This window comes from Melanerpes formicivorus, unplaced genomic scaffold (assembly GCF_026170545.1).
Source record: "Melanerpes formicivorus ecotype bairdi unplaced genomic scaffold, bMelFor1.0.p_v2 SCAF_5, whole genome shotgun sequence".
Classification (NCBI taxonomy): Eukaryota; Metazoa; Chordata; class Aves; order Piciformes; family Picidae; genus Melanerpes; species Melanerpes formicivorus.
Genome location: NW_027142357.1, coordinates 22,101,560 through 22,125,939, shown reverse-complemented (window position 1 = coordinate 22,125,939; position 24,380 = coordinate 22,101,560). Strand labels below are relative to the sequence as shown.

The 24,380-nt window shown below is 38.8% G+C and overlaps 1 protein-coding gene across 7 annotated transcripts in view; it reads left to right on the top strand.

The window, feature by feature from the left end:
- Window positions 1-22,283, top strand: part of CSRNP3 (cysteine and serine rich nuclear protein 3) — a 107,856-nt gene extending 85,573 nt beyond the window's left edge. For all 7 annotated transcript variants that reach the window (XM_068138716.1, XM_068138718.1, XM_068138717.1 and 4 more), the window contains 4 exons: window positions 6,086-6,345; window positions 11,733-12,029; window positions 13,457-14,901; window positions 22,199-22,283. In XM_068138716.1, the coding sequence (XP_067994817.1) occupies window positions 6,086-6,345; window positions 11,733-12,029; window positions 13,457-14,500 (1,601 nt within the window). In that variant the 3' untranslated portion in view covers window positions 14,501-14,901; window positions 22,199-22,283. The remainder of the gene's footprint in view (window positions 1-6,085; window positions 6,346-11,732; window positions 12,030-13,456; window positions 14,902-22,198) is intronic.
- The last annotated feature ends 2,097 nt before the right edge of the window (window positions 22,284-24,380 follow it).

Here is a 24,380-nt window from a genome sequence, read left to right as displayed (position 1 = left end):
ATTGAACATGGCACTTGGTGCCATGGTTTAGTCATGAGGTCTGTGGTGACACGTTGGGCTGGATGATCTTTGAGGTCTCTTCCAACCCTTGTGATTCTGTGATTCTGTATATTGAATGCATAGTTCTTAGCAGGAAGGTGTCCCTGCCATGGGAGAAAAAAAAAAGCACAGCCCATTGAGTGTCTCTGCTAAATCCAGTCTTTCCCCCATGGAGGAGAGGGGTTCACCTTGCTGTTTTGTGTCCCCTAAAACTGGCTGTCTCTGCCTTCTAGGTGACACTTAAGCATGATTTGGGTGGAGAGTTGAGCAACACAGTCACATGTGTTTAGCATGTGCTCCATTAGGCTCATTATCATACTGAGGGGTGTAAACTTTAATATTAAAATTACAGTTCATTAGGCAAAGATCTTTGCATGGGCACTACAGCCTTTAGAATAATTTCTGAAGCTGCATGTTTTGTTGTTTGAGCCTTGCTTCAATAGTTTTAGCCAAAACAGGTTCACCTTCACGAGACTCTATCCTTCAGCCATTCAGCAGGCAGCTTCATGGATCTCCATTCCCAGAGACAGCAAAAGCATGTCTTGGGTGTAAGCTTCACAACCTTTCTCCCAACATGCACTAAATTAATCTGCATTCCTGTCTCACAGCCAGTTAGATGGTTATCCCATAGACTTTGTCCCTGATCTTGGAAAATGTTCAACATCTCCATTCAACATCTAATAATAATTTATTTTGAGGTCACTTCTGCCTCTGCTAAGAGATTTTGAGGAAGCATAGTAGAGTAAGAACATAGTGCCTTTGCAGCATTGACTGTGCTTCCTTTTATGTCCTTTAATGTCCTTGGTTATTGAAATGGTCCCAACTCTATTCTCTCATTGACATCTCAGTTCTGTGCTTTTGAGTAGTCAAATTAAGTCTTGTAATCTTGTGCAGTTCTTGCTGATCAGCTCTTTCAAACAACACTCTCATAAATACGAATATATTCTGACTATGCCCTAGCAGCAATGTGAAGAGATGACTACGGAGCTGCAGTTCCTCACTTTAATGAACTCTTGGGTGAGACAGAAGCAAACCCGTAATAGTTTCAGAAAAAAAAGTAATCACATGTAATATGAGAGCTCTGAATGTTTACATGCTTATTTACCGATACAGATTATAATATAATTTGACTGTGAACTACAATGTTAATAAATAAACCCATGAATTTTAATGGCGTTTACAGTGTCTGCTCTCACACTGTCTTCAGTACAGTTGAATAGTGCTGGATTTATAGTGTTGGTGGTGTTGCATTTTCTTGAAGTTCAGCTTAGTTTCGTTTTGACACAGTTTTTGTCCATGACATACTGAAAAACAAGCAAAAAACTTTTGTGCTATGGCATAAAAACTACAAAAAAACCCTGAAGAAAAGCAATTTTAATGGTTCTTTAAGATAGTTCATGAAAACTATAGTCTTACTGAGAGACACTGCTGACCAAAAAAAGCATAAATGTGCATCAGTCTATGAAATTCACGTTCTAAATTTTGACAGCACACTCATGAGCACTCCCATCCTTCCCCAAACATCCACATTGTGAAGAAGTTTGTTCACCTAATCTAGTTTTTATCATAGATTACATTCTCTCTTTTTTTTTCATCTGGAATAAAATCCCAGTCTTCTGCCTAGCTTCACTTAACTATTAGTGTGTAGTATATGAATAAAGTTTGAGATTGATTTCTTTATGTATAAAAAGTACTATGATTTTCAATGCATAGAAAGTAGTATGAAAGTAGCACCTCCTTCATAGGAATTGATACAGTAAAAAAATTAAAGCACTTTCATTGCAGGATTTTAGTATTCCTGCTGGTAAGCACAGTTACCTTCTATTTTCTCATGAAGCATAGATATTTAAGATTAGCCTTCTATCTTTGTTTCCTTTAATATTTTGCTATAGTTTCCTTTCTCACTCCCTTTGTGGGTAGTTATTTTACTTGCCCTTCGTTACCTATCAATATTTCTTCTAAAATAGAGGCAAGATCCAGTTGAGATCCAAATAACACCAATACTGTTGTATCAGAAACTGGATACATCCCAGAATGGTGTCAGTACCTCCTTCAGCAGAATCAGGAATTCTTAATATGCACTTTCCTGTGGGTAAAAGCATATACAGGCAGTGAAAGTTCTGACTGAGTATTTGCATGTGTCCAGAGAAGGGCAACAAAGTTGGTGAGGGGTTTGGAACACAAGCCCTATGAAGGGAGGCTGGGGGAGCTGGGGTTGCTTAGCCTTGTGAAGAGGAGACTCAGGGCTGACCTTATTGCTGTCTACCACTACCTGAAGGGGGGTTGTAGACAGGCAGAGGCTGGTCTCTTCTCCCAGGCAACCAGTACCAGAACAAGAGGACACAGTCTCAGGCTGCACCAGGGGAGGTTCAGGCTGGAGGTCAGGAGGAAGTTTTACACAGAGAGAGTGATTGCCCATTGGAATGGGCTGCCCGGGGAGGTGGTGGAGTTGCCATCGCTGGAGGTGTTCAGGAGGAGACTTGACAGGGTGCTTGGTTGCATGGTTTAGTTGGTTGGGTGGTGTTGGATGATAGGTTGGACACGATGATCTTGAAGGTCTCTTCCAACCTGGTCTGGTCTGGTCTGGTCTATTCTATTCTATTCTATTCTACTCTACTCTACTCTACTCTACTCTACTCTACTCTACTCTACTCTACTCTACTCTACTCTACTCTACTCTAAAATTGAAAGAAAATATCACAATATCAAAAATACCCCATCTTCCAAATTCTAGAAATTGGGTTTTATTAAAGATAGTTTTGGTTTGAAAAGATGGCATGTATGAAAAAGGACAGTACATTAAAAACTATTTAATATGATGCAAAGTTGCCACATCAGGATCAACTAGTCTCTTTTAATGAAACAGCCCTCTCGCCCCACTGAAAGCTTCCTGTTGTAAATATGGTGGACAGGCTCTGTTGATAAGAGATTTGTCTAAACTTGGATGTAAGTTTAAATAATGTCTAATGTAACAGAATTTGGTTTTGATTCCTCTGTGTACATCCTGCACATTTTTGGGAATTCCCCTCACGGAGAGCATTTAACTGAATGTAGGAGCTTCTTTATCTGTTTTATGATCTAACATACCTGCAGTGTATCTGAGGAAGTGCATGTTATTTAGATAATAAACCATGCTTTTAGCTCTTTAGCAGAATTTAGGAAAAAAAATACTATGTCAATGCTTTACTGAGCCCTAACTAGGTTAATGAGTGATTATGTCAGTAGAGCATGCTGTCTATAATTTACTTACTAGAATAAATCTTTATTAGAATAAACCAAACCAGGTTGGAAGAGACCTTCAAGATCATCGTGTCCAACCCATCAACCAATGCAACCCACCCAAACAGCTAACCCATGGCACCAAGCACCCCATCAAGTCTCCTTCTGAACACCTTCAATGACGGCAACTCCACCACCTCCCCGGGCAACCCATTCCATAGCGCAATCACTCTTTCTGTATAGAACTTCTTCCTAACATCCAACCTGAACCTCCCCTGGCGCAGCCTGAAACTGTGTCCTCTTGTTCCGGTACTGGGTGCCTGGGAGAAGAGACCATCATCCGCCTGTCTACAACCTCCCTTCAGGTAGTTGTAGAGAGTGATAAGGTCACCCCTGAGTCTCCTCTTCTACAGGCTGAGCAACCCCAGCTCCCTCAGCCTCTCCTCATAGGGCTTGTGTTCCAAACCCCTCACCAACTTTGTTGCTCTTCTCTGGACACGTTCCAGCAAGTCAACATCCTTCCTAAACTGAGGGGCCCAGAACTGAACACAGTACTCGAGGTGTGGCCTAACCAGTGCAGTGTACAGAGGCAGAATGACCTCCCTGCTCCTGCTGGCCACACTGTTCTTGATGCAGGCCAGGATACCATTGGCCCTCTTGGCTGCCTGGGCACACTGCAGGCTCATGTTCATCCTACCATCAACCAGCACCCCCAGGTCCCTCTCTGCCTGGCTGCTCTCCAGCCACTCTGACCCCAGCCTGTAGCACTGCATGGGGTTGTTGTGGCCAATGTGCAGAACCCGGCACTTGGATGTGTTAAATCTCATGCCGTTGGATTCTGCCCATCTGTCCAGCCTGTCGAGGTCTCTCTGCAGAGCCTCTCTACCCTCCAGCAGATCAACTCCTGCCCCCAGCTTGGTGTCGTCAGCAAATTTACTGATGGACTCAATGCCCTCATCCAGATCATCAGGTCTGTATCTTCTAATATACTTGTTTTTCACATAGCTAGGCAGATTATGCTGCTTTTTTAGGACTAAATTACATCATGTAAAAGGTTGAGGTCTTTATATTTGTGAATATTAACATCTCCCTACATAATAATATTATAGAATCAACTGTGGTTTAACTGTGACAGTAAACCGGAACTGTTGTGAAACCAAGGCAGAAGGCCAAGTGCTTCCAGCCTTTAGAGACAGTGCAATTTTGGACTGGCAGTGTACATTATGTTGCTCTTTCTGCTTTTATAGAATGGTTCTGAGTCTTTCAAGAATGGTCAGGCACCTTTTAAATCATTTTACTGCCTGAGTTCTGGCAGTTAGGTCTTAGATTCATGCCTGCCAAATTGCTGAGCAACTGCGGAGCAATGACTTACTATCTACAATCTCAACATCCTATTGCCATTTTCCAATTAATCAATCAGGCTGCTTAAATATCAAGGAGTGTCTCTCATCTTTCTCTAATGTTTGTGTCTTTCTTTTTTTCTCTAAAGGCTCACCACTGTTACAGGCGAGAAACAGTAGATCAGTATCATTGGGAATTACTAAATGTAGAAAAAAGAACATATAGCAGTTAAAATTTGGCATTTATTTTTTAACAAGTCCGTCTTGTGAGATAATGCATATGTGTACAAGAAAATGAGCATGAGTTTTATGGGGGATCAGAAAAGATTAGATCATATATAACTTTGTGTCAAAATTCTGTACATTAGAAAATATGTACACACCTACACGTGGGTTCAGTGGATGAAAACAGGACAAAGGTCAAGTGAAAGGAAGGGGATTTGATTGCTTCTCAGCATTATTTCTATATTAATTGAGTGATAATGATGGTATGAATTTCTGGGACAACATTAAACACTAAATGTATTACCTTTATAGTGTTTCTAACACCAATTTTGTTATAATAGAGATTTTACAGAGATGGTATATTTGCCTTGTGCAATGCTTCCAGGACAAGATGTAAGCAGGCAAAGACATTTATTACTTTATATGGCAAAGTCATATAGTCTGTCAGAAGGCACATGTGTCACATCTGAGTCGGTTTTTCTCTACTGGCATATGTGTAATTAAGGCATACAGTAGGTCAAAATAACAAAACAGTATTTTAACGCATCCAACCAAATTCTGCCTGGTTTCTCTCCTTCACTTACAAGGCGTTTACATTACCCTCAGAGTCAAAGACAAAACATAGCTTTCTCTAATTTGAGCATAGGCAAATCTCCCCTATAGCCTTCCAAAGCTATCCTAAAACAACCTCTTCCCACAGATTTATCACATTTTAGATTATAAGAGGTAGGAATCCTTCCTGCCAATGTGATCTGGCACTTTAAAGGATGTAGCTACAGGACGTACAGTTAAGCCTTCCTGACAGAACGGTGACAGAGCATATAGACCTGTGAGAGGCTAGGTCTGCTGCTCTCCTCACTGCTGTCATCTGCAACGTTGTTTTGTTTGCAGGGGTTTGAAGAAGAGCAAGTCAGTGGATCAATGTAATTGAAGTGACACTGTGAAAGAAATTCCTTTTGCTGGGATTTATTTGTTTCCTCGGTAAACAGATAAAATGTTTTCATAATGCTGTGGGAAAACAAAACTGTCTTAACCCAAAATTTCTGTTCTAAAGTAGACAATAGTGCTCATGACTGTAGCGCTTTGTAATGGTCTGAAGATTTGTGTGTACAGTCAATATTTCTAATGTTACTTCCTTGTTTGTACTGCACACCTTGTAACTTCAGTGTGTGCACAGTCGGGGCTTGTTCGGGTAAATGGCATTACACAAATGAATTTGCTATCTGAAGTTATTATTCCTAATGTCATTGCATCTGTTCTAGCTTCTTCAATCCTGAAGAGAGAGAAGCGGAAGAGAACAAAAAATGTCCATTTTAACTGTGTTACTGTGTATTACTTCACGAGAAGACAAGGCTTCACCAGTGTTCCCAGCCAAGGGGGAAGCACACTGGGAATGTCTACTCGCCACAACAGCGTGCGCCAGTACACGCTTGGAGAGTTTGCGATGGAACAGGAGAGGCTGCACCGAGAAATGTTGAGAGAGCATCTGAGGGAGGAAAAACTAAATTCTCTAAAACTAAAGGTAAAAATCGTTCAGGACTGTGATCCCTGCCTTATTTGTTGGAATGAGTGGCATCACAGCCCGATATATGTGTTAAACAAAAGCTTTTCCTTTCTATGAATTCCATTTTCAGTCAAAACAATGGTGCTATTATTTTTATTCTTTTACTGGAGATGTATTTTTGTTCGATCTTACCAAGTGGTGTTGTAGATCTTACAGATGTGTACTTAAAGTGGTTTATAAGGAGGTTGTTGTTTGCCCTCTGTTTTCTACAGAGAGGAAAACAAAGGTAAGGAATAGTGGAAGTCAGTCTCCAATAAAGTGTTCAGCAAGTCTGGAAATTCCAGGAAAAGAATGAGTCTTCTGAGCCATTGCACAGTGCAAAGGAAGCAGCTTATTTTTTTGGCCAACTTGAGCAAATGTGGCCAAGATACAGGAAACAGTAATGTTTTCTTTTTTTACCAGTATTTATGATCATGCATCTTTGATTCTTCACCAAAGGATGTCTGCGCTTAAGAAGAAACATGTCAGACAAATTAGAAGGCTAAACTAGTTTAGGTAGTCAGAACAAATCTTGGCTACAGTGTTGAAGCTGTCTATTTTAACAGAGTACAGGAGAGGAAAGAAACTGTATTTGAGTAGAGTTGAACAGAGAGAGGGATTGTGTTCTTGGAAGTGTCCCTTCTGCCTCTTTGAAACTGGTGGCAAAACAACTGGTTTTGTTATGGTTTTTATAGTGGATTAAATACTTCCTGTGTAATGGCTCATGTTAGATGTATTTGGGGCTTTTTTTTTCAGATGTAATTAAATTACTTGTAATTAAAAGTGAACAATATTTAGAATTCCAACTGAACTGCTGTCCTCTACAGCCCCTTCTTCTGTGATGTATCTCTGTTTCAGACACTACTACAGTTATCCAGAGCAAACTGGCCCCCACCAAGTTTGAGAAATGCCTTTTAGCATTTTTCCCATAGAATGCTCTATGTTCTATGGTCCATGTTCTTGAGTTCTGTGTCTTACTATTGTAGGATAGTAAGATACTTTTTTTTTCAGTCTCCTAATTGTTTTTTATTTGAATAACTAAATAGATTCTTAAGTAGTCATAAAATTTGAACTGTCATCGTGAAAACAAACATAAAACCACTCCGGACAAAGGCAAACTAAGGATAGATATTTGGATAGGTTGGAAATAGAAGACCAGTGACTTACCTCTAGATAGACATTATAGTCCTAAACATCTCACATCATTGGATCATCAGAGCATAAGGTGTGAATTGAGCTGTGTCCGTGTAAGCAGTGATACTGTGTGTATCCCTTGGCTGGTTTCCAGAAATCAGCTCAGAGGGAGAGAAATCCCCAGTGGAGTGAGTAAAGGATAGTAAGGCATGCAAATATTTAACCTCCTTTTCTTTTTATGGCTAGAAAGTAAATAGAGCGAAGTCACAGAACCTCTTTACCTCAAGTGATTGGATGAGGCCTTCATCTATATGGAGTAGAGCTTGGCTTTTGTGCTTTCACAATTTTCCTCTTGACTGGGAAGTCTTTCTTCATTAACTTAATTCCTCAATTCCAGCCCATTCTTTTTTGAGTCATAGACTCTACTTTTTGGTCCTCTTCCAAATGCAACATGTGCTTCCATCTTCCAGTCATTTGCTTGAGTGGATGATACTCTTTACTATGATTTTATAAGTATTGACAGAATAGGGAAAGAAACCTGCTTTGCAACCTAAATTTACTTGTTTACTTGTACCAAATAGAAAAGTCCATTCCCCTTCATCCAGCAGTGGTGGGATGATTTCTCCATTAGTCCTCAGCAGTTGATGTGGGAATAGTTTACTAGCATGTTACAAGACTGGTAAGCTGACACTGTTAAGAAGTTGTGGTTATCACATCAGAATCCTGAAAATGGGTTAAAAATGGTAATTTGTGTTAAATCTCTACTACAATAAAATATTACTCTTCACTGTAGAACATGTATAAAAACATAAGGAATTGAAAACTTCCTTTTTGAACTCAGCTTAGTTACATCCCTGATTACACTTACAGTAAAAACATAAAATAAAACCCATTTTCCCTCTCAAAAGTAAAGAGTTGCTGCAGAGCACTGAGCAGGTCTTCTCCAGCCTAAATGAATCCACAATTCGATGACAGCTGGGCCTTGCTGATTTCACCTTGTAGAGATGGAAGAACTGCTTGGCCATTCACATGTTTCCTAAATGAACACAAAAAGGAGACACCGTCATTCTAAGGTGACGATGTCAGCAGTTGCCTTTAATGAAAAGGTACTAATCAGAATTTGCATCAAAATATTGTACATCTCAGAGAGAAATGAAGAAAGTGGGAAAATGAAGTAGGGCAAAGTTTGCTCAAAAAGGTGCTCCTGTTTGGAGATTGTTATGCTAAAAGGAAGTGGCATATTCAGTGTGGGTTTTAATTTCAGCTTCCCTAGGTTTTTAAATTTGTTGCATTTGATTAAAATGCATAAGTCTGTAGGCAGAAAACATTCTCTTACAGATTTTGTTTAAAACATAAACAGAGGAATATGTTGAAGTTGAGTATCCATAATATTAGGTACTGTTTATTATTTTACTTGCTAAAAGTGAAGAGCCAAATAAGCAGCTTCTTTTAATTAAAAACAGGTAATGACTTTAAAATAATCCTCAAGTCAGTTTAGCTATTTAGCACCAGCCTTTGATGTAAACACTGCTGAGAGTGACATAAACACTTGTTAGCAAGCAGTGTGAAAATTCTAATGGAATTCTGGACATAAAAGCCATCTCGTCAAGATGAAAGGTGTGAGGTTGTCATTTGAGAAAACATATGAGTAAGCACAATAAATTAGCTGGAATAGTCATCGTTGCTTATTCTTAATGCATTACAATGCTTAGCGTGACCCTAGTGATGTTAAAGTTCCTGGGTCTGTGGGCATAGCTGATTTCCATTATGGGAAGTTGTAAGGAATAATTTCTAGCTAGGGCAGGCAAAGTTGTATGACTTAAATTTTCCATGTTTTACAGAGTTAAAGTGAATTTCAAAGGCTTCACATATTCATTGGTCTTTGCCTTGTTCTCTTGCTATGACATTAACCTTTTACTTTATGAGAGACATTTTACCCATCTATATAGCAAGTTTAATTCAGATATGCAATATTATGACAACTGAGAAAATTTAATGTTTCCCTGAAGTTCTGTATTGGAAAATGTATTTGATAGAGAAGGAAGTTGAATGGTTGTTTTTCTGTAGGTAGAAGCATTCAAATTACATTCACTGGAGCAGTTTTTCTGAGGCCATGGTGATGCCCATGATGAAACTGTTAATGAAAATGAGTCTCAAGACATGAACATTTGGGATCTGGTTTTTTGTTTGCTTGTGTTTGCATTTTAAGCAAAGTTATTTTGTAGAACAATAATAAAATAAAAAGGAATTATAAATAAAAATCATGTAACTGCACATTTCACATCTGCTATATAGTACGATGCTCAATCTAAGTAACTTGAGATTGAGAAAATGTATTTTTTTCTAATGAATGTCATCTTGCTGAGCTTTGTTTTAACATTTGATACTCTCTTGATTCTCTGTAGAATCCAATTTTATCTGTCGAAGAAAATTTATAAACCCTGTAGCTGTGTTGTCTGGCAGATAGAACCAGTGAATTCTACTATGGATGGGAAAGTTAACCTTTCTTCAGTGCAGTAATTGTTTTTCTTTCTTTTTTCCTCCTTGAGTACATATGGCCCTTTCTGTATGAGATGAGTTACAGGAGTATGGTACCAAAGTGTGCTGTCTTACAATTAATGTTTGTGCTTGATGCTTATGAACATGAGCCTGCAGTGTGCCCAGGCAGCCAAAAGGGCCAATGGCATCCTGGCCTGCATCAGGAACAGTATGGCCAGCAGGAGCAGGGAGGTCATTCTGCCTCTGTACACTGCACTGGTTAGGCCGCACCTCGAGTACTGTGTCCAGTTCTGGGCCCCTCAGTTTAGGAAGGATGTTGACTTGCTGGAACGAGTCCAGAGAAGGGCAACAAAGTTGGTGAGGGGTTTGGAACACAAGCCCTATGAGGAGAGGCTGAGGGAGCTGGGGTTGCTTAGCCTGGAGAAGAGGAGACTCAGGGGTAACCTTATTGCTCTCTACAACTACCCGAAGAGAAGTTGTAGACAGGTGGATGTTGGTCTCTTCTCCCAGGCAACCAGCACCAGAACAAGAAGACACAGTCTCAGGCTGCGCCAGGGGAGGTTTAGGCTGGATGTTAGGAAGAAGTTCTACACAGAGAGAGTGATTGCCCATTGGAATGGGCTGCCCGGGGAGGTGGTGGAGTCACCATCACTGGAGGTGTTCAGGAGGAGACTTGACAGGGTGCTTGGTTGCATGGTTTAGTTGATTAGGTGGGTTGGATTGTTTGATAGGTTGGACGCGATGATCTTGAAGGTCTCTTCCAACCTGGTTTATTCTATTCTATTTAATTTTGAAACTATCTTTGAAAGTTCTGAGATCTAGAATATACATTGGTAATAACTCAGCGGCAGGATGTTGTATCTGCAGAAGCTCAGAAATTCACCTCACTAGGAAAGGAGCACAAATCCTCTAAAATGGTTTTCTACAAGAGATTCACAACTTATTTTCTTTATTCTAGGTTCATTAATTCATTAACTACCTAAGAATAACCTGGACTGGTTAGTGAAGTACTGAAATCTGTGATGACACAAAGCTAGATGGGTTATTTTCAGGACCATAGAGCAGCAGAAAGAACTTCAGAGGAGCTGTACCCATTAGTGCTATGAAGTAATCTAGGTACAAAGGGACAAAATTAAGTGACTTCCAAGCTTAAAATTCTCAACTCAAGAAGCAAATGATTTTGTGACTTCAGCTGTACAAACTTCAAAAAACTTGTCAGGCTAAAGAGGAACAAGGTAGTGCATACTGCATAAAATACACCGCTTCACAAATCTGTGATGCATTCTAATCTGAAACCGTGTTGGTAGTTTTACTATCTCAAAAGGGATATTGAAGAATTTCGGACAGCCTAGATACAGGAACTAAAATCAATGAAGGGCTCAGAAAGTAGTGAAACAATATACAAAAGACTGAAATTTTAGAAAGGCATGAGATCTGGCAAACAGTGACAAATGATAAAGGTCATAAAGAACAGGTAAGAATTAGAAACTTAGAAAAACAAACCCAAACTCTATGATAAACATGAAACTAAAAATGTGTGGTTAATTCACATGTTAAATGGAGAAGAACTGGCTTTTCACCCCATCTGTAATCATATTCTGAAACTTGCTGAGAGTCCACGCAGCTGGCATTCGTGATGTGTTCCCCATGTTCACGTCTCTGGCACACGTACATGTATGTGTGTGTGTGTGTGAGTATTGTTTAAGGACTTTGTTAATTGTTCTATGCAACAGATGACGAAGAATGGTACAGTGGAATCTGAAGAAGCTAACACGCTGACACTGGATGACATTTCTGATGATGACATTGATCTAGACAACACAGAAGTAGATGAGTACTTCTTTCTACAACCTCTGCCAACAAAAAAGCGAAGGGCATTGCTGCGAGCTTCTGGGGTGAAGAAGATTGATGTGGAAGAAAAACATGAGCTGCGGGCCATCCGCCTGTCCAGGGAGGATTGTGGCTGTGACTGCCGTGTGTTCTGTGATCCAGAGACTTGCACTTGCAGTCTTGCAGGCATAAAATGTCAGGTAAATGTCTATATTCTTGTTGTTATTTAACTATCAAGAGGAGAGGAGAGGGGTGTGTGCATGCACATGCATGTACTTTTTGTTGTTGAAGTTAGAACTACTGAAAATTAATTATTAGATGAAAACAATTGTGGATCTCAAACTAGTTTTTCAAGGCTCAGATTTAAGACTATGTAATAGTGTACAATGCAAGCAGTCTCCTTAAACATCTTTATGATTGTTTTAGACATGTTTGTTGTTTAGGGTTTTTCTTTGTTCTTATACAAATAACAGAAGAATCAGTAGCCTGCAGATTTCAGAAGGAATATTACTTTTTATTTTAGAGCAAATTCACATACTGTCCAAATGCGAATTATAATCCCAATGCAATGATAGATGATAAAAGAAACTCCATGATAACCATCCTGTATTTAACAAGCATGGTATTAAAATAACTGTGATAAATTCATGTGTAGACAATTAAAATAACTTTTGCTAATCTAGCAGGTAGCTTTACCTTTAGTGTTGTACATTTACATAGTGTCATCTGTACAGCTGTCAGTGTCCCAAATGTTCCCCAAACCCTGCTTCCACTAATTCTCTGGAGTTGTCATTTTGTGGTTGAGTTGATTTCTTAATGCATTTTTCATTATATCTTAAATCCAATCTAAACTGTCTGTGCTACTCTAAGTAATATATTCTCTTTCCAATTCCTGTTTTCATCTTCACATGTGGGGAAGATGCACTAGATTGTGTTAAATGGCTCTCCTCTGCATCGTATTTGCAAGTATTACAGTGTAGGTGAAAGTCATTCACTTTAAGCTATCTGATCTGACTATCCAGCATGTGGGCTTGGTCACATTTTTAGAAATTTAAGATGGCTATTATTAGATATATAACTTCTGTCCACAGTCTGTTGAGCTTACAATATTGCATCTACAACTGGCTCGAGCATCTTTTAAAATGCACTTGAGTTTTTATTTATACTCTCTGTGGTCAGGTGTCTCCATTGGCAACTTCTTTTTAAAGGTTTTTACGTATGACTGATTTGGTTTCAGTAAGTTTCTAGTTTCTCTGATTTTTACCAAGTTTTAACACTCGCTTTGGTAATGCCTTTGTCTAGATTTGAGCACAACACAACAGCATAACTGTAGCAGAACCATAAACAGAAAAACTACTTAGTGTTCTACTGTGTAATGCTGTCACCTGTGCAACCGAAACATATTTCTCCTACTCCAGAACAGTGTTGCACGTATGTGTCTCTCCCAGTTCCTGTCAGTAGTGCTAAATTCCTAGGCTGAATTATTGTTAGCTTCCACTACTCTTACAAGTGCTTCTCAAGGTGAATGCCCCAACTTCGCTCATCTACTGCTCTGGGCTGTCAGAATTCTGTCATATCAACAGGCTTATGCTGTTTCTTGCTAATCTATATTCTTCTCTTTTAAAAGGTGGATCGTATGTCTTTTCCATGCGGTTGCACTAAAGAAGGGTGTAGCAATACAGCAGGTAGAATTGAATTTAACCCTATCCGTGTACGAACTCACTTTCTGCACACAATAATGAAACTTGAATTGGAGAAGAACAGGGAGCAGCAAGTTCCAGCACTAAATGGCTGCCACAACGAGATAAGTGCACACACTAGTTCAATGAGTCCAGGACCCCATCCAGTTGAATATTCAATTGCAGAGAATTTTGAGATTGAAACAGAACCCCCGGCTGCAGTTCTGCATTCTCAGTCAGCTGAGGACTTGGACTGCCCAGGGGAAGAGGAAGAAGAAGAAGATGGGAGTAGCTTTTGTAGTGGAGTTACAGATTCTAGCACACAGAGTTTAGCCCCTAGTGAATCTGATGATGATGAAGAAGAAGAGGAAGATGAAGAGGAAGATGATGAAGAAGAGAAAGCAGATGACTTTGTAGAAAGCATGGGCTCTCATGCTGACATGGTGCCTCTTCCTTCTGTCCTTTGCTACTCTGATGGAACTGCTGTGCATGAAAACCACTCTAAAAATGCCTCGTACTATACTAACTCTTCAAATCTGTATTACCAAATAGAGAACCAAGTTGCTGGCACTGCTAACCAGATTGGTGAGACTTACTCAGAAAGGGATGCTGTCAAGAACAGTGGTCTTTCTCTGGTGCCTTACAACATGACTTCAGAACAGTTTGTTGAATACACACGGCAATCAGAGGAAACTTTTAGCAGCCCTCATTACCCTTCTGCAAACCCCTCAGTGATTGTTTGCTGCTCATCTTCTGAAGGAGATAGCAGTGTTCCATGTAACAGTTTATACACAGAGCACAGGCCCAGTCATCCTCAAGTGGAATTTCACTCATACTTGAAAGGTCCTTCTCCAGATGGCTTTGTTTCAGCTTTGAATGGTGACAGTCTTATACAAGAGCATCCTGCTGAGAATTCACTGAGCCTCCCAGAAAAGAGCAGACTGCATGAAGAGTGCATCAAATCACCAGTGGTAGAAACAGTACCTGTTTAATATTAAAGTTATTCTAGGACTGACTTCCTGTATTAAAATGAACTCACATTGGATTTCCTAGACACTTTTTTAAGAGGTAGACAGCACTTGGTCTATAGTCAATGTTCCAGACACATTTTGTTTTCTTAAGCTACAGTGGCAGTGGTATTGCACAAAAACAGTTCATGTAAAGATTTAAATAAAAATAATCAAACTGTCTTTTGATAAAAATAAACAATGTAAGTAAAAAATACATCCAACATATTTCAAAGTAGCCTACCTATCAAAGTATGTGGAACCTGCCAAGCTATCTGAATCAAAGCTTCGTGTTTTTGATTGTCGGGCCTGTGCAAGATTGTTAATAATGATACTTTGAAATAATCATGTTTAGAGTCCTAATTTTCAACATATCTGAAAAGATGGTAAGTTTAATGTAAAAGTAACTACTGTACAAAAAAAGTTCTGTACTGTGTGTATTTTATTTATGGTAGTTTAGTACTCATGTTTTGATAAAAATTAACAGCATGTTCATTCACACAGAAGATCCATAGCTGGGTACAAAGAGCATGTCCACTCTTCATCTGGAGTACCTTGTATTCTTTCTTTCTTTCTTCCTTTTTTAACTATAATTTCTCTTAAGCTATCTTGAAACGCATTTTTAGAGTATACTACGTTCTCTTTTACTGTTCTTGACAAACAGAAGCATCAGAAAGGGGGCATCTGCATTTTCTAGAAAGGTGAAAGGTAGACAATCCTCCATCAAAACCAGTAGCATTCCAGAACCAGTACCCCCTTCCCAAAGAAAAATAATCTTGTATATAATCTCAAAGCAGCAGCTTAAGCTTGCACAGCACCTTTTAGCCCAACAAACATTCAGATACTTAATGCACTTTAGTGCCATTTTGCAGCACTGTATTAACTGCAGGAATTGTGAACTATTTTGGAGAAATGCCATAGCTCCAGACTCTGAGGTGAATGTAAGATCTTAAAATTCACTGTAACAAAACCTGTATGTTTGTCTCAAGCCAGTTTGTGGGTATGTCTGTACATAATTTATAAAAGCAGAGTCTTACTAATCAAAGTTTAAATGAAGCATGGAAAAATCCAACATGAAGGTGTCTACATTTCCCAAGTATTTTGCAGTTTTTATGAAATACAGGACTGGCTTTTGAGGACTTCTGATCATACCTTAAATTTACAGTGTCCTTTGGTTTAATCAGAAACCAGTAGATTCAGTGAGGAAGCACACCTTGAGACATTTTGTATCTGCTAAAGTTTGCAAGCAAAATAGCACTGCATCATACGGATATCCATTACCTTATCATTCCATTTGTGTTTAAATGAGATGGGAATTAAAACGTCTGCTTTATCTCAACCTTTAATTTATTAACCAGCCTTGCTGCCAAATTTAAAATAAGCTTTAAAAACAAAAACACCTAAGTTGACTTAATTGTTTTGATACGAAATCTGGGCAAAGTGGCTTCTCCTTTCTATGTTAAATTAGCAAAATATTTTTAATCCATGTAGTATCTGGAAAGGTTTTCTATTTAGTTTTCTTCACCAAAAGCCCTACATGTTTTACATGAACTGCACTGAAAAGTCTTAGTTGTCTGGACTGCATTCCCCACTTGCAATGTATTCAGTCTCCTGGGAAAGTGCAGTCATGCTGGTTATCTGGCTCCACAGCTCCTTAGCCTCTCTTCCTTAGTCGTGGGACACAAAGGCTGAGTAGCCAGATAACCATGTGTATTCTCCAGTTCCATACAGCAAATACCCATCATTATTTTTAAAAGAGAAGCATGTTAGTTCATAAAGTACTGCATCTGAGAATAACAGTAATACTATTTGAGGTATTCTATGGGCAAATCTTACAATCTCTATTAAATACAGGCATCTTCATTAACAACAGGCTTAAATCTGGTACTCTCCCTTGACACCAGCACCAAAAGCACAAATCCCTTCTACTTGACCTGGGACAGTAGCTATGAATCAGTAAAAGTTTTTTAACCTCAGAGTGTGTTGGAGGATTGTGCACACTTTACCAGGGTATTTCTCTCAGGGGAAAGTTAAATGAAATCTTTTGTTTCATTATTCATCCCCTTACTGAGCAATAAGAAATTTCTTGGCCGCTGTGCTTTCCTATGAAAAATACCTTTAATAATATTAGCAGGCACAGCAATTGATTATAAAATATAGTTCACTTAGTTTTAGAGCACCAAGATGATGGCTCTTTAATATTTCCATTGGCACAGGCTTCAGACCTCAGGCCTCCATAGCTTTAGCAGCTGTATAAATTTCTGTGTACTTAGGTGTGTGTGTTCTGTGCCACTGGCGTGTCAGGGTTGAGCAGAGCTACATTCTCCATAGCGTGCAGCATAGGATAAGCAGTAGCTTGCAATGGATAAAGTGGAGAAGGCAGGGACTGTAGAAAGTCCTTGGGCTATACTATTTTCACTTGTTTAAAGTAACTGATTTTGGGAGTCACAAAGTGAAATGTGCAAAATAAGGATTTATGGTTGGGAAAATTAATTACCTGGTGATAATATAGATAGTAATACTTTTCTTTAGATCTGATGTTTTCTGATCAAGATTTGATCTCAGGATACAGAGTAAACAGGTCGTGGTTAGCTTTTGCAACAAGTTACAAAGTCAAAGCTGTTTGTAATTCATAGAAATTTTCTGGGAGCTGTACTAATAATGTAACAAGCATTCTAACAGACTCATACTGGGGGGGAGGGGAGAGAAAAGAAAAAGAAAGAAACCTCTTGTTCTGATACAGGTTAAACCTCTTCCCCAAACAATTCTGTAGCAGCAGATAATAAAGCTGAGACTTTTTTTAGCATCTATAAGTTGATTGGGGGGGGGGGGGGGGGGGGGGGAGAAAAGAGTAGATGCGGCCCTGACCAAAATAGATATACAGCCTAATTTAACTGTGAAATCTAGTGAAGGCTGTAGAAATAAGGTGAGAATCAAGATTTCCACCCCTTGATTAGACTTCAATGTTTTGTTTAGCAGAAAAAGTGCTCTTCATATAAGAGTATACAGACCTCTCATTCTGGGTAGGCTTACTTCTGCATGATAAAACTATTACAGTCCCAAGTGACAAACAGCAGTATTGCTTCTGTATGGACACAGTATATCATTTGTGGAAATGTTCACTGGACTGCTAGTTGTATCAGCTTCATTTCCCAAGATATCTGGCTACTGCTAAACCACACCTCAGAAACCAGGTAATAAATTGGTAGGTAGTTTAGACTTACAGCATGAAGTTCAGAAAAATCAGTCATAACCTTTTCCTCTGTTAAAACAATTTTCACACTTGAGAGCACTGGAACAGCACCTAAAACTGGATGCTTTTTTACCTATTGTGTGAACCTTGCCTCTCTTGATGAAAAACACAGTGTTAAAGTTTGTATGTAAAGCATTTATTGATGACAGACATAAAATGAGACCTTTCCTGGCAAAATTGCAGCAACTTTAATTGTTGCACTGGAGCATCCTTTAAAAAACTAAAAGCTGGTCAGTAAAAGTATATAATAGTTCCCTTTTTTTTTTAAACAAACCAAACTTTTAATAATTCTTTGATGAGCTATATGAGATCTAGATCAGAAAGTTTTATATTTGTGACATTTTGTTATTTTTCATTTACATAAGTGCCTGCTAGTGAATCATAACCTAACATCTATTTATTTAAAGCCATTGATTAGGCTGTTATCATTTGGTTAACACTGCTCTGTTAACTGAGTCAGTTAACAGTACGATCCCTCCTTTTGTCTAAATTCTGCAGAACCTCCATGTAGTATTCTGGGTGTTGTTATTACTCACTGGATTGCTAACTAATCCAGATCCAGTTTCTAATCTTATCTGGGTATTGTATTTCAGTGGACGTGCTAACAGCCTGATCAAGTAGCATTCCCTGCTTCTCAGAAGCCTAGCTGACTTGTTAAAGGTTGTGTACATACACTTGTTTGCAGAACAGAACATGTATTGTTAGTATTTCAGATATTCCTGACTCTCTGATAGCAGTGTGATATACTGGAGAGTATTTGGCTCAGACAGGGGAGACCTGGGTTCTGCTGGCTTTGCCTTTGTCCTGTTGTGTCACTTCTTTCATTCTTTGGAAGCTTCAGTTTGTAAGATACTTGGAGGTACTTTGATTAAAAATAGTTCTATAGAACAGGCAAAATAGAGGTGTTTGGTTTGGGTGGTGTGGGGTTTTTTGGTTTTATCATAATAGCGTTTTTGTACTGTAGACTAAGTCACTTTCCCAGTAAAGCCCAATGCAGCTCAGGGGCTGTGTTTGGTCACTAATGTGAAACACAGCAAAAGGAAGCTCTCCTTTCTGCGGTAAATTTCCAACAGTAAATTTCACAGTGAAAATTAAAGGCTGTGTTGACTATACAGCATTTACCTGTCAAGTTCTTTAATTAGAGCTGCAAAGATTGTAGCTTGCCTGCAACACCATACGTGGCAGCATCACACAGTCCTGTTCCCTGCTTCTTGTCATCTTTAGCCGGCTGGATTCTCTCAGTTAAAGCTCCTTGTCCAGGCTGTGCCTGAGTGAAGCAGGTGCCCCCACTCGGAGCTAAAGCAACTCAGACCCATGGCCTGCCTTGAGAAGGCATTTGCTAAGTAAGGTGGTCATGTGTCATGGCTCTTGGAGTGTATAAATTCATGTCCCTTGTGCCAGTCATTTTCCTGAAGCAGTCAGGAACAGGGTTAGGGTCAGGAATATTATGGGAAGTTCTTCAGTGTTACATGGTGTTTACACTTTCCAACTGAGGCTAAAGATTAATTCTGTCATCTGCTTTATTATAGTTGCAGAACATTTGATGTAAAATACTTAGAAAAAGTAAAATTGACTCAGAGAATATATTCTATAGAATTTATTTCTAAAAGATTAAATCTGATTACTATTTTTTTAAAATGGTAGAAAGCTCGTGTTATTTTCCAAACAGAGTCTAGCTCATTAACGTGTTCTTTGGTATGAGAGATTTCAACATTTGCCTTTTCAAGGTTTCCAAATTTAGGGAAAAAAAAATCCTTAAGTTTTCTCTCTCTCTAATTGCTGTCCACGTGCAAACTACTATATGAATTGTCTGTTTTGTCCAAGTGTGAAATCCAAAGCATGAACATTGTGAAGTGATGAACAGTTGTGATTTAGTTGTAAAGATGTCTGAGTGACCACAAGCTTGGGTTCTTTGTGCTTCCTGTGTTTCCTAAATCAGAGGCAGCTTTTTTGTTGCTAATAAATGTGCCAGAATATTGTTTTAACTTAAGGAGGAAAGTTGTAACATCTTTAAGAACTTTCTGCTACCCTAATGGCTGATACCAAGAATCTGACATTTGCTAAGAACATCCAATTCATGAAACATGTTTTGCAGCCATAGTCTTTAGTTCCTTCCTCTCTTCATTTTAGTGTCTGGGAAAGGTCTTTTATGCAGTAAGGCTTTTCACTAAAATTGAGCATGAGGGCAGCTCTAGTGTGCTCTGTACTGTCTGTCCTTTATTTTGCTAAAGGAGTTATTTTTATTTTTCACTTGCTTAGCATGTAGACAGCTTGGAACTGTGATGGAAAATCCACCCCACCCCCCCGTCTCTAAAAATGAGTCATGAGGGAGCAGTCCTGGGCAGGGGGATCTGTAGACTGTCCCTTTCCATACACACAAACAGGAATAAAACTTACCCCACAGGCTGCAGAGTTGTGGTAGGGGATCCTTGTTGACTCCTGAGGCTCAGTGCACAGCCTAGTACAGCATGAAACCCAAGATTAGGGAAAGTAGAAAACCATTTCCTTAGGGAAACAAAAAATTTCCTTCTAACTACTGTTACAATTTTAGTTTCTTTTTTTCCTAGTATGAGAAATAATAAAAACACCCTTATATAAAAGAGAAGTGAATTTGGTCTTGAGAGTTAAAAATGTGTGTTGCTCTACTGCTGTATAGTCTTTATGGTGAGGAGGCGACTTGCTTTTTCAGCAATCTCTAAAGACTGGATTAGCTTTTCTCAGCAGACAGGAAAAATGGTGGCAGACAGAAGAATCAAATGAACACCACTATTCTAACACAAGGATCAAGATAATCCTTTATCTTGAGGTACAGGTGGTGCATATTCTCTGTAGTGAGTGGAGGGAGGACAGAGAAAGCAATTTAGAGAAAAAGAGGAAGACAAGAGGCAGATTGATAAGGACTATTTTTTTTCTTCTAAAGGACAAAAGAAAACGCTGTATGAAAACAAACACCCACCCCTCCAAAAAAAAAAATCCTCAACCCCAAACAGGGAGGAAAAAAGGAAGTTAAGATATCCCCAGAGCAAGGATGGAAAAGTATACGCATGTTCACAGTAAGCCTGACCTTGCCAGATACTGTTTGGGGTTTGGGTTTTGGTTTTATTTATTTAATACATTGTAAAACTGACATGAGCTCAGTGCAAACAGGAAATACCATTTTTCCACACCAGTTACATCCAAGTGGACATTAAATAAAAGACTTACCAAAAGCACAGGTTAAAAAGGTGCAAAGTAAAACACTTTAGAAGCGTCACTGCCACGTCTTGTCTTTGCCTGTTGACTGCAAAGTCATGTTCAACATCCTTTTAGTTGACTCTGCTCCCAGGCACCTATTCTATGAAACCTCTTTCTCAGATAACAGGAGATGTTAACAGGAAAAAAGAAATAGGTGTCCTTTTATTAGCATTTTAGCCTAGGCTTTTCTGGCACATAATTATTTTAGATTTTACCATCTTGAACTTTTTAATTACGGTCTTTATGAATGAAATTCTGAGTTGGATTATGGGTGAAGATTAGCCTTGCTGGGGTACTGGCAGATCACTGTAATGAGCAAGCCACCTGCTTTTGAATCTCTAATACATAGATTGAGCATTTCCAGCTTCTTGAAGAGATGGCATCATTGTGTGCACTGGCAGCCAGTTCTGAAACAAAACCAGAAGCAGGTATGCTTGGCGTTTGTTCAAACCATGTCACACAAATACCACCATTTCCATTCTCACATAACAGTGCTTAACAACTGGGCCCTACTTTTAATTGACTGATTGTAGGCACTTCTGTGGAAATATTCCTGCAGTGTAGTTTGTGAAATGTTTAAAAAGTGTTTGATGTAAAATTAAGTCCTAGACCTTTAACAGTGCAAAAATAGTCAAAGCCTGTACATTACAAATCCATTCCTAAGAGCTTCAGCCCATAATATTGTCTTAGTAAAGTCAGTCTTTTAAGTTAAATTACATCCTGCTGTAATCATCTTTCACAAACAAAATTAATCCAAGTGTACTGGTTACTGCCTGCTAACACAAAACATGGCAATCAGTTATTTTGATTCATTTCCATTACAGCTGACAGGTAGCAAGTTTGTTAAAAACACAAAACCAACACCTACTACATTTTTTGTTTCCATAGCTTTAACAAATACAAACTACATTTATACTGTCCAGTCCAGCCATATCTTTTAGGAGGATCCTGTCTCTCTGTATATATATATATATTTTTCCCCATAAGAATATGAAACTGCTTTTGAAATTTTTGTTGGCACAGCATGGATTCAAGAGCACTCGTGTCTTTCTTACATGGTCTTTCACACATAATCTGTTCAAATGGAACTAGTAAAATTGTGATGTCACTGAAGCCATTTGTTTAAAATCTGTGTATTACTTCTAACTAATAATTTTTGAGAAAGATAATTAAGTACTTAACATTTTCCGTTGCAGATGATCTTGCATACTAAAGTGGAGATCTCAACAGTACAGCAACATATTTATTTGGACTGCTGCTTTTAAACTGTTTGAAGAAGCAAAAGGAAAGATCATTCATCTTAAAAACCTGTACATGGAAATAATTCTAAGCTTCATGAACTACACATATTCTTAATTTCTGCCCCACCCCCTTTTTTCCCCCCCCCCCCAAACAAGTTGTAACATCAAAGATGCCAAAGGGTAATATAAGCTACAATAATATTCAACAGAACCTAACCTAAACCTTATGTTGTAATAATTTATTCAAATTAACTGTATTCTTCTGTATTTATATTTTTGGTATTTATTATTATATGGAATTTGATGTATTTATTGTGGCTTATTACTGCAGTGTATATATTAAAAGATGAGCGTTTTTACGTCTTAACATTAGGTTTTTTGTTAATTAGTGGCACTCGTATCGGCTGTATTTTTATTATATATTGTACAATATATATTGTCCATTTGTTTGCAATGAAGTAAACCAGGTTTCTACGTTACATGGCGGCTGCCAGTGCATTGTGCATCTTATTTCTACTGTGCAGGCGGTAGCCGGCCAGAGCCAGAATTAGTACTGCACCTCCTCCCCCAGACCTCTGTGAAATTTCAAGCATTTCTCCTGTTCCTCATAGTCTGATAGTATAAGGAGAAACAGGTTTGGGCTTTTGTTTCTTACTGGGTTTTTTTATTTAATCAGTATATAAATATTAAGAAATGAACAGAAGTGCCACGTGAGGTGTAACTGTTTGCCCATTAATGATACTGCTGTCTACACTTTTCTTTGGCCAGTGGAATAAACGACATGATTCATTTGCACCTACTGTGAATTTAGTAATTTTGGTTATAAACCAGTGACAGAATCATTTTCAAAAGCAATTGGAAAAAAATTTCACAACAGCTCTCTCTGGTGGACAATCTGCAGTAGCTGTTATACACCAAATTTCAATGGCTGCAACATAAAGCATACTGTAACGTTTCAGGACAACAGCTTCATTGTTTGGAAAATTGCTGACTGACATTGCTTCATTATGAAAGTAATTATCAACCACGGGTCTCTGCTATCTTTTTATTCTCACATTTATTGAGCTGTACATTTGTAAAAGACTTAAGTGTGTATTAAAGAAATTACGTTCAACTAAATTATTTCCATTTACAAAAACAATAAAGAGATGGTTTTTGCTGGGGGGGTGGTGTGTGGGGGGGAGGTGTCACAAGATTAAGGTAGCACTTTAATTTGTTAGGCGTTACATGCCATGGAGTAGATTAGCATCTGTTGGAGTGCTTTTTGCATCGCCATGAGCTATGGTTAACAGTGCTGCTCCAGCACGTTCTAAGCCATAGTGGTACAAAAAAATATTTGGTAAAACAGCTGTCAACACCAGTGCTCTAACTCAGGACTTCAGGATGCCAGGACAGAAGTGAGACTTAACACTAAGGTTCAGTTGTAAGTTGATCTATTAATAGCACTTGGGTAATTCTATACTGTAAAATCGGCAATTACTCCTGAGGGTGATGAAACAAAATCCTCAGCTATGGTGAGCTGGCAAAGTTCCACAACAGTTAATGGTGTCATAAACATGAGCAACTGGGGGGCCTCTGTTCCTGGCTGGGAGCTGCAGGCCCCAGTGTCCTGGAATGTTTGGGACCTGCTTTGCCATGGTGGGAGCAAGGCTGAGCTGTCCTTCCTCTGCACTTGCAATTATTTTCTTGGATGTACATGAGAGGACGGTAGGATAGAGGTTAATAGTGATGCTAGCTTTACTGGCAACCTTCAGTAGCTTACATGGCCATCTGATTGACGTGCAAATTGATTTTTACATCTTGTATAGATAATAAGAAAATACTACCAGTGCTGAAAGTGCTTTAAATATTAAAGGCAGTAAGAGAGGCACAGAAACCTCTGCAACGGACTCTGATTTTCAACATACCATTTACGTGAATGTTAATGATGTCCAGGAGAGCTAATGTGGAGTGCACACATGAAGACATTTCAGTTGGGCTTTAGACATGCATTAAAAAAAATGTATAATTGGCATTTAAAGAAAAAAAAAAATTTCATTTATTAGCTTAGAGGATAGCCAAGGCTTATGATGTACATGTTTCAATGTACATCATGTGTACTACCAAACCATGGTGTCTGCAGGGAAACTCAAGATAT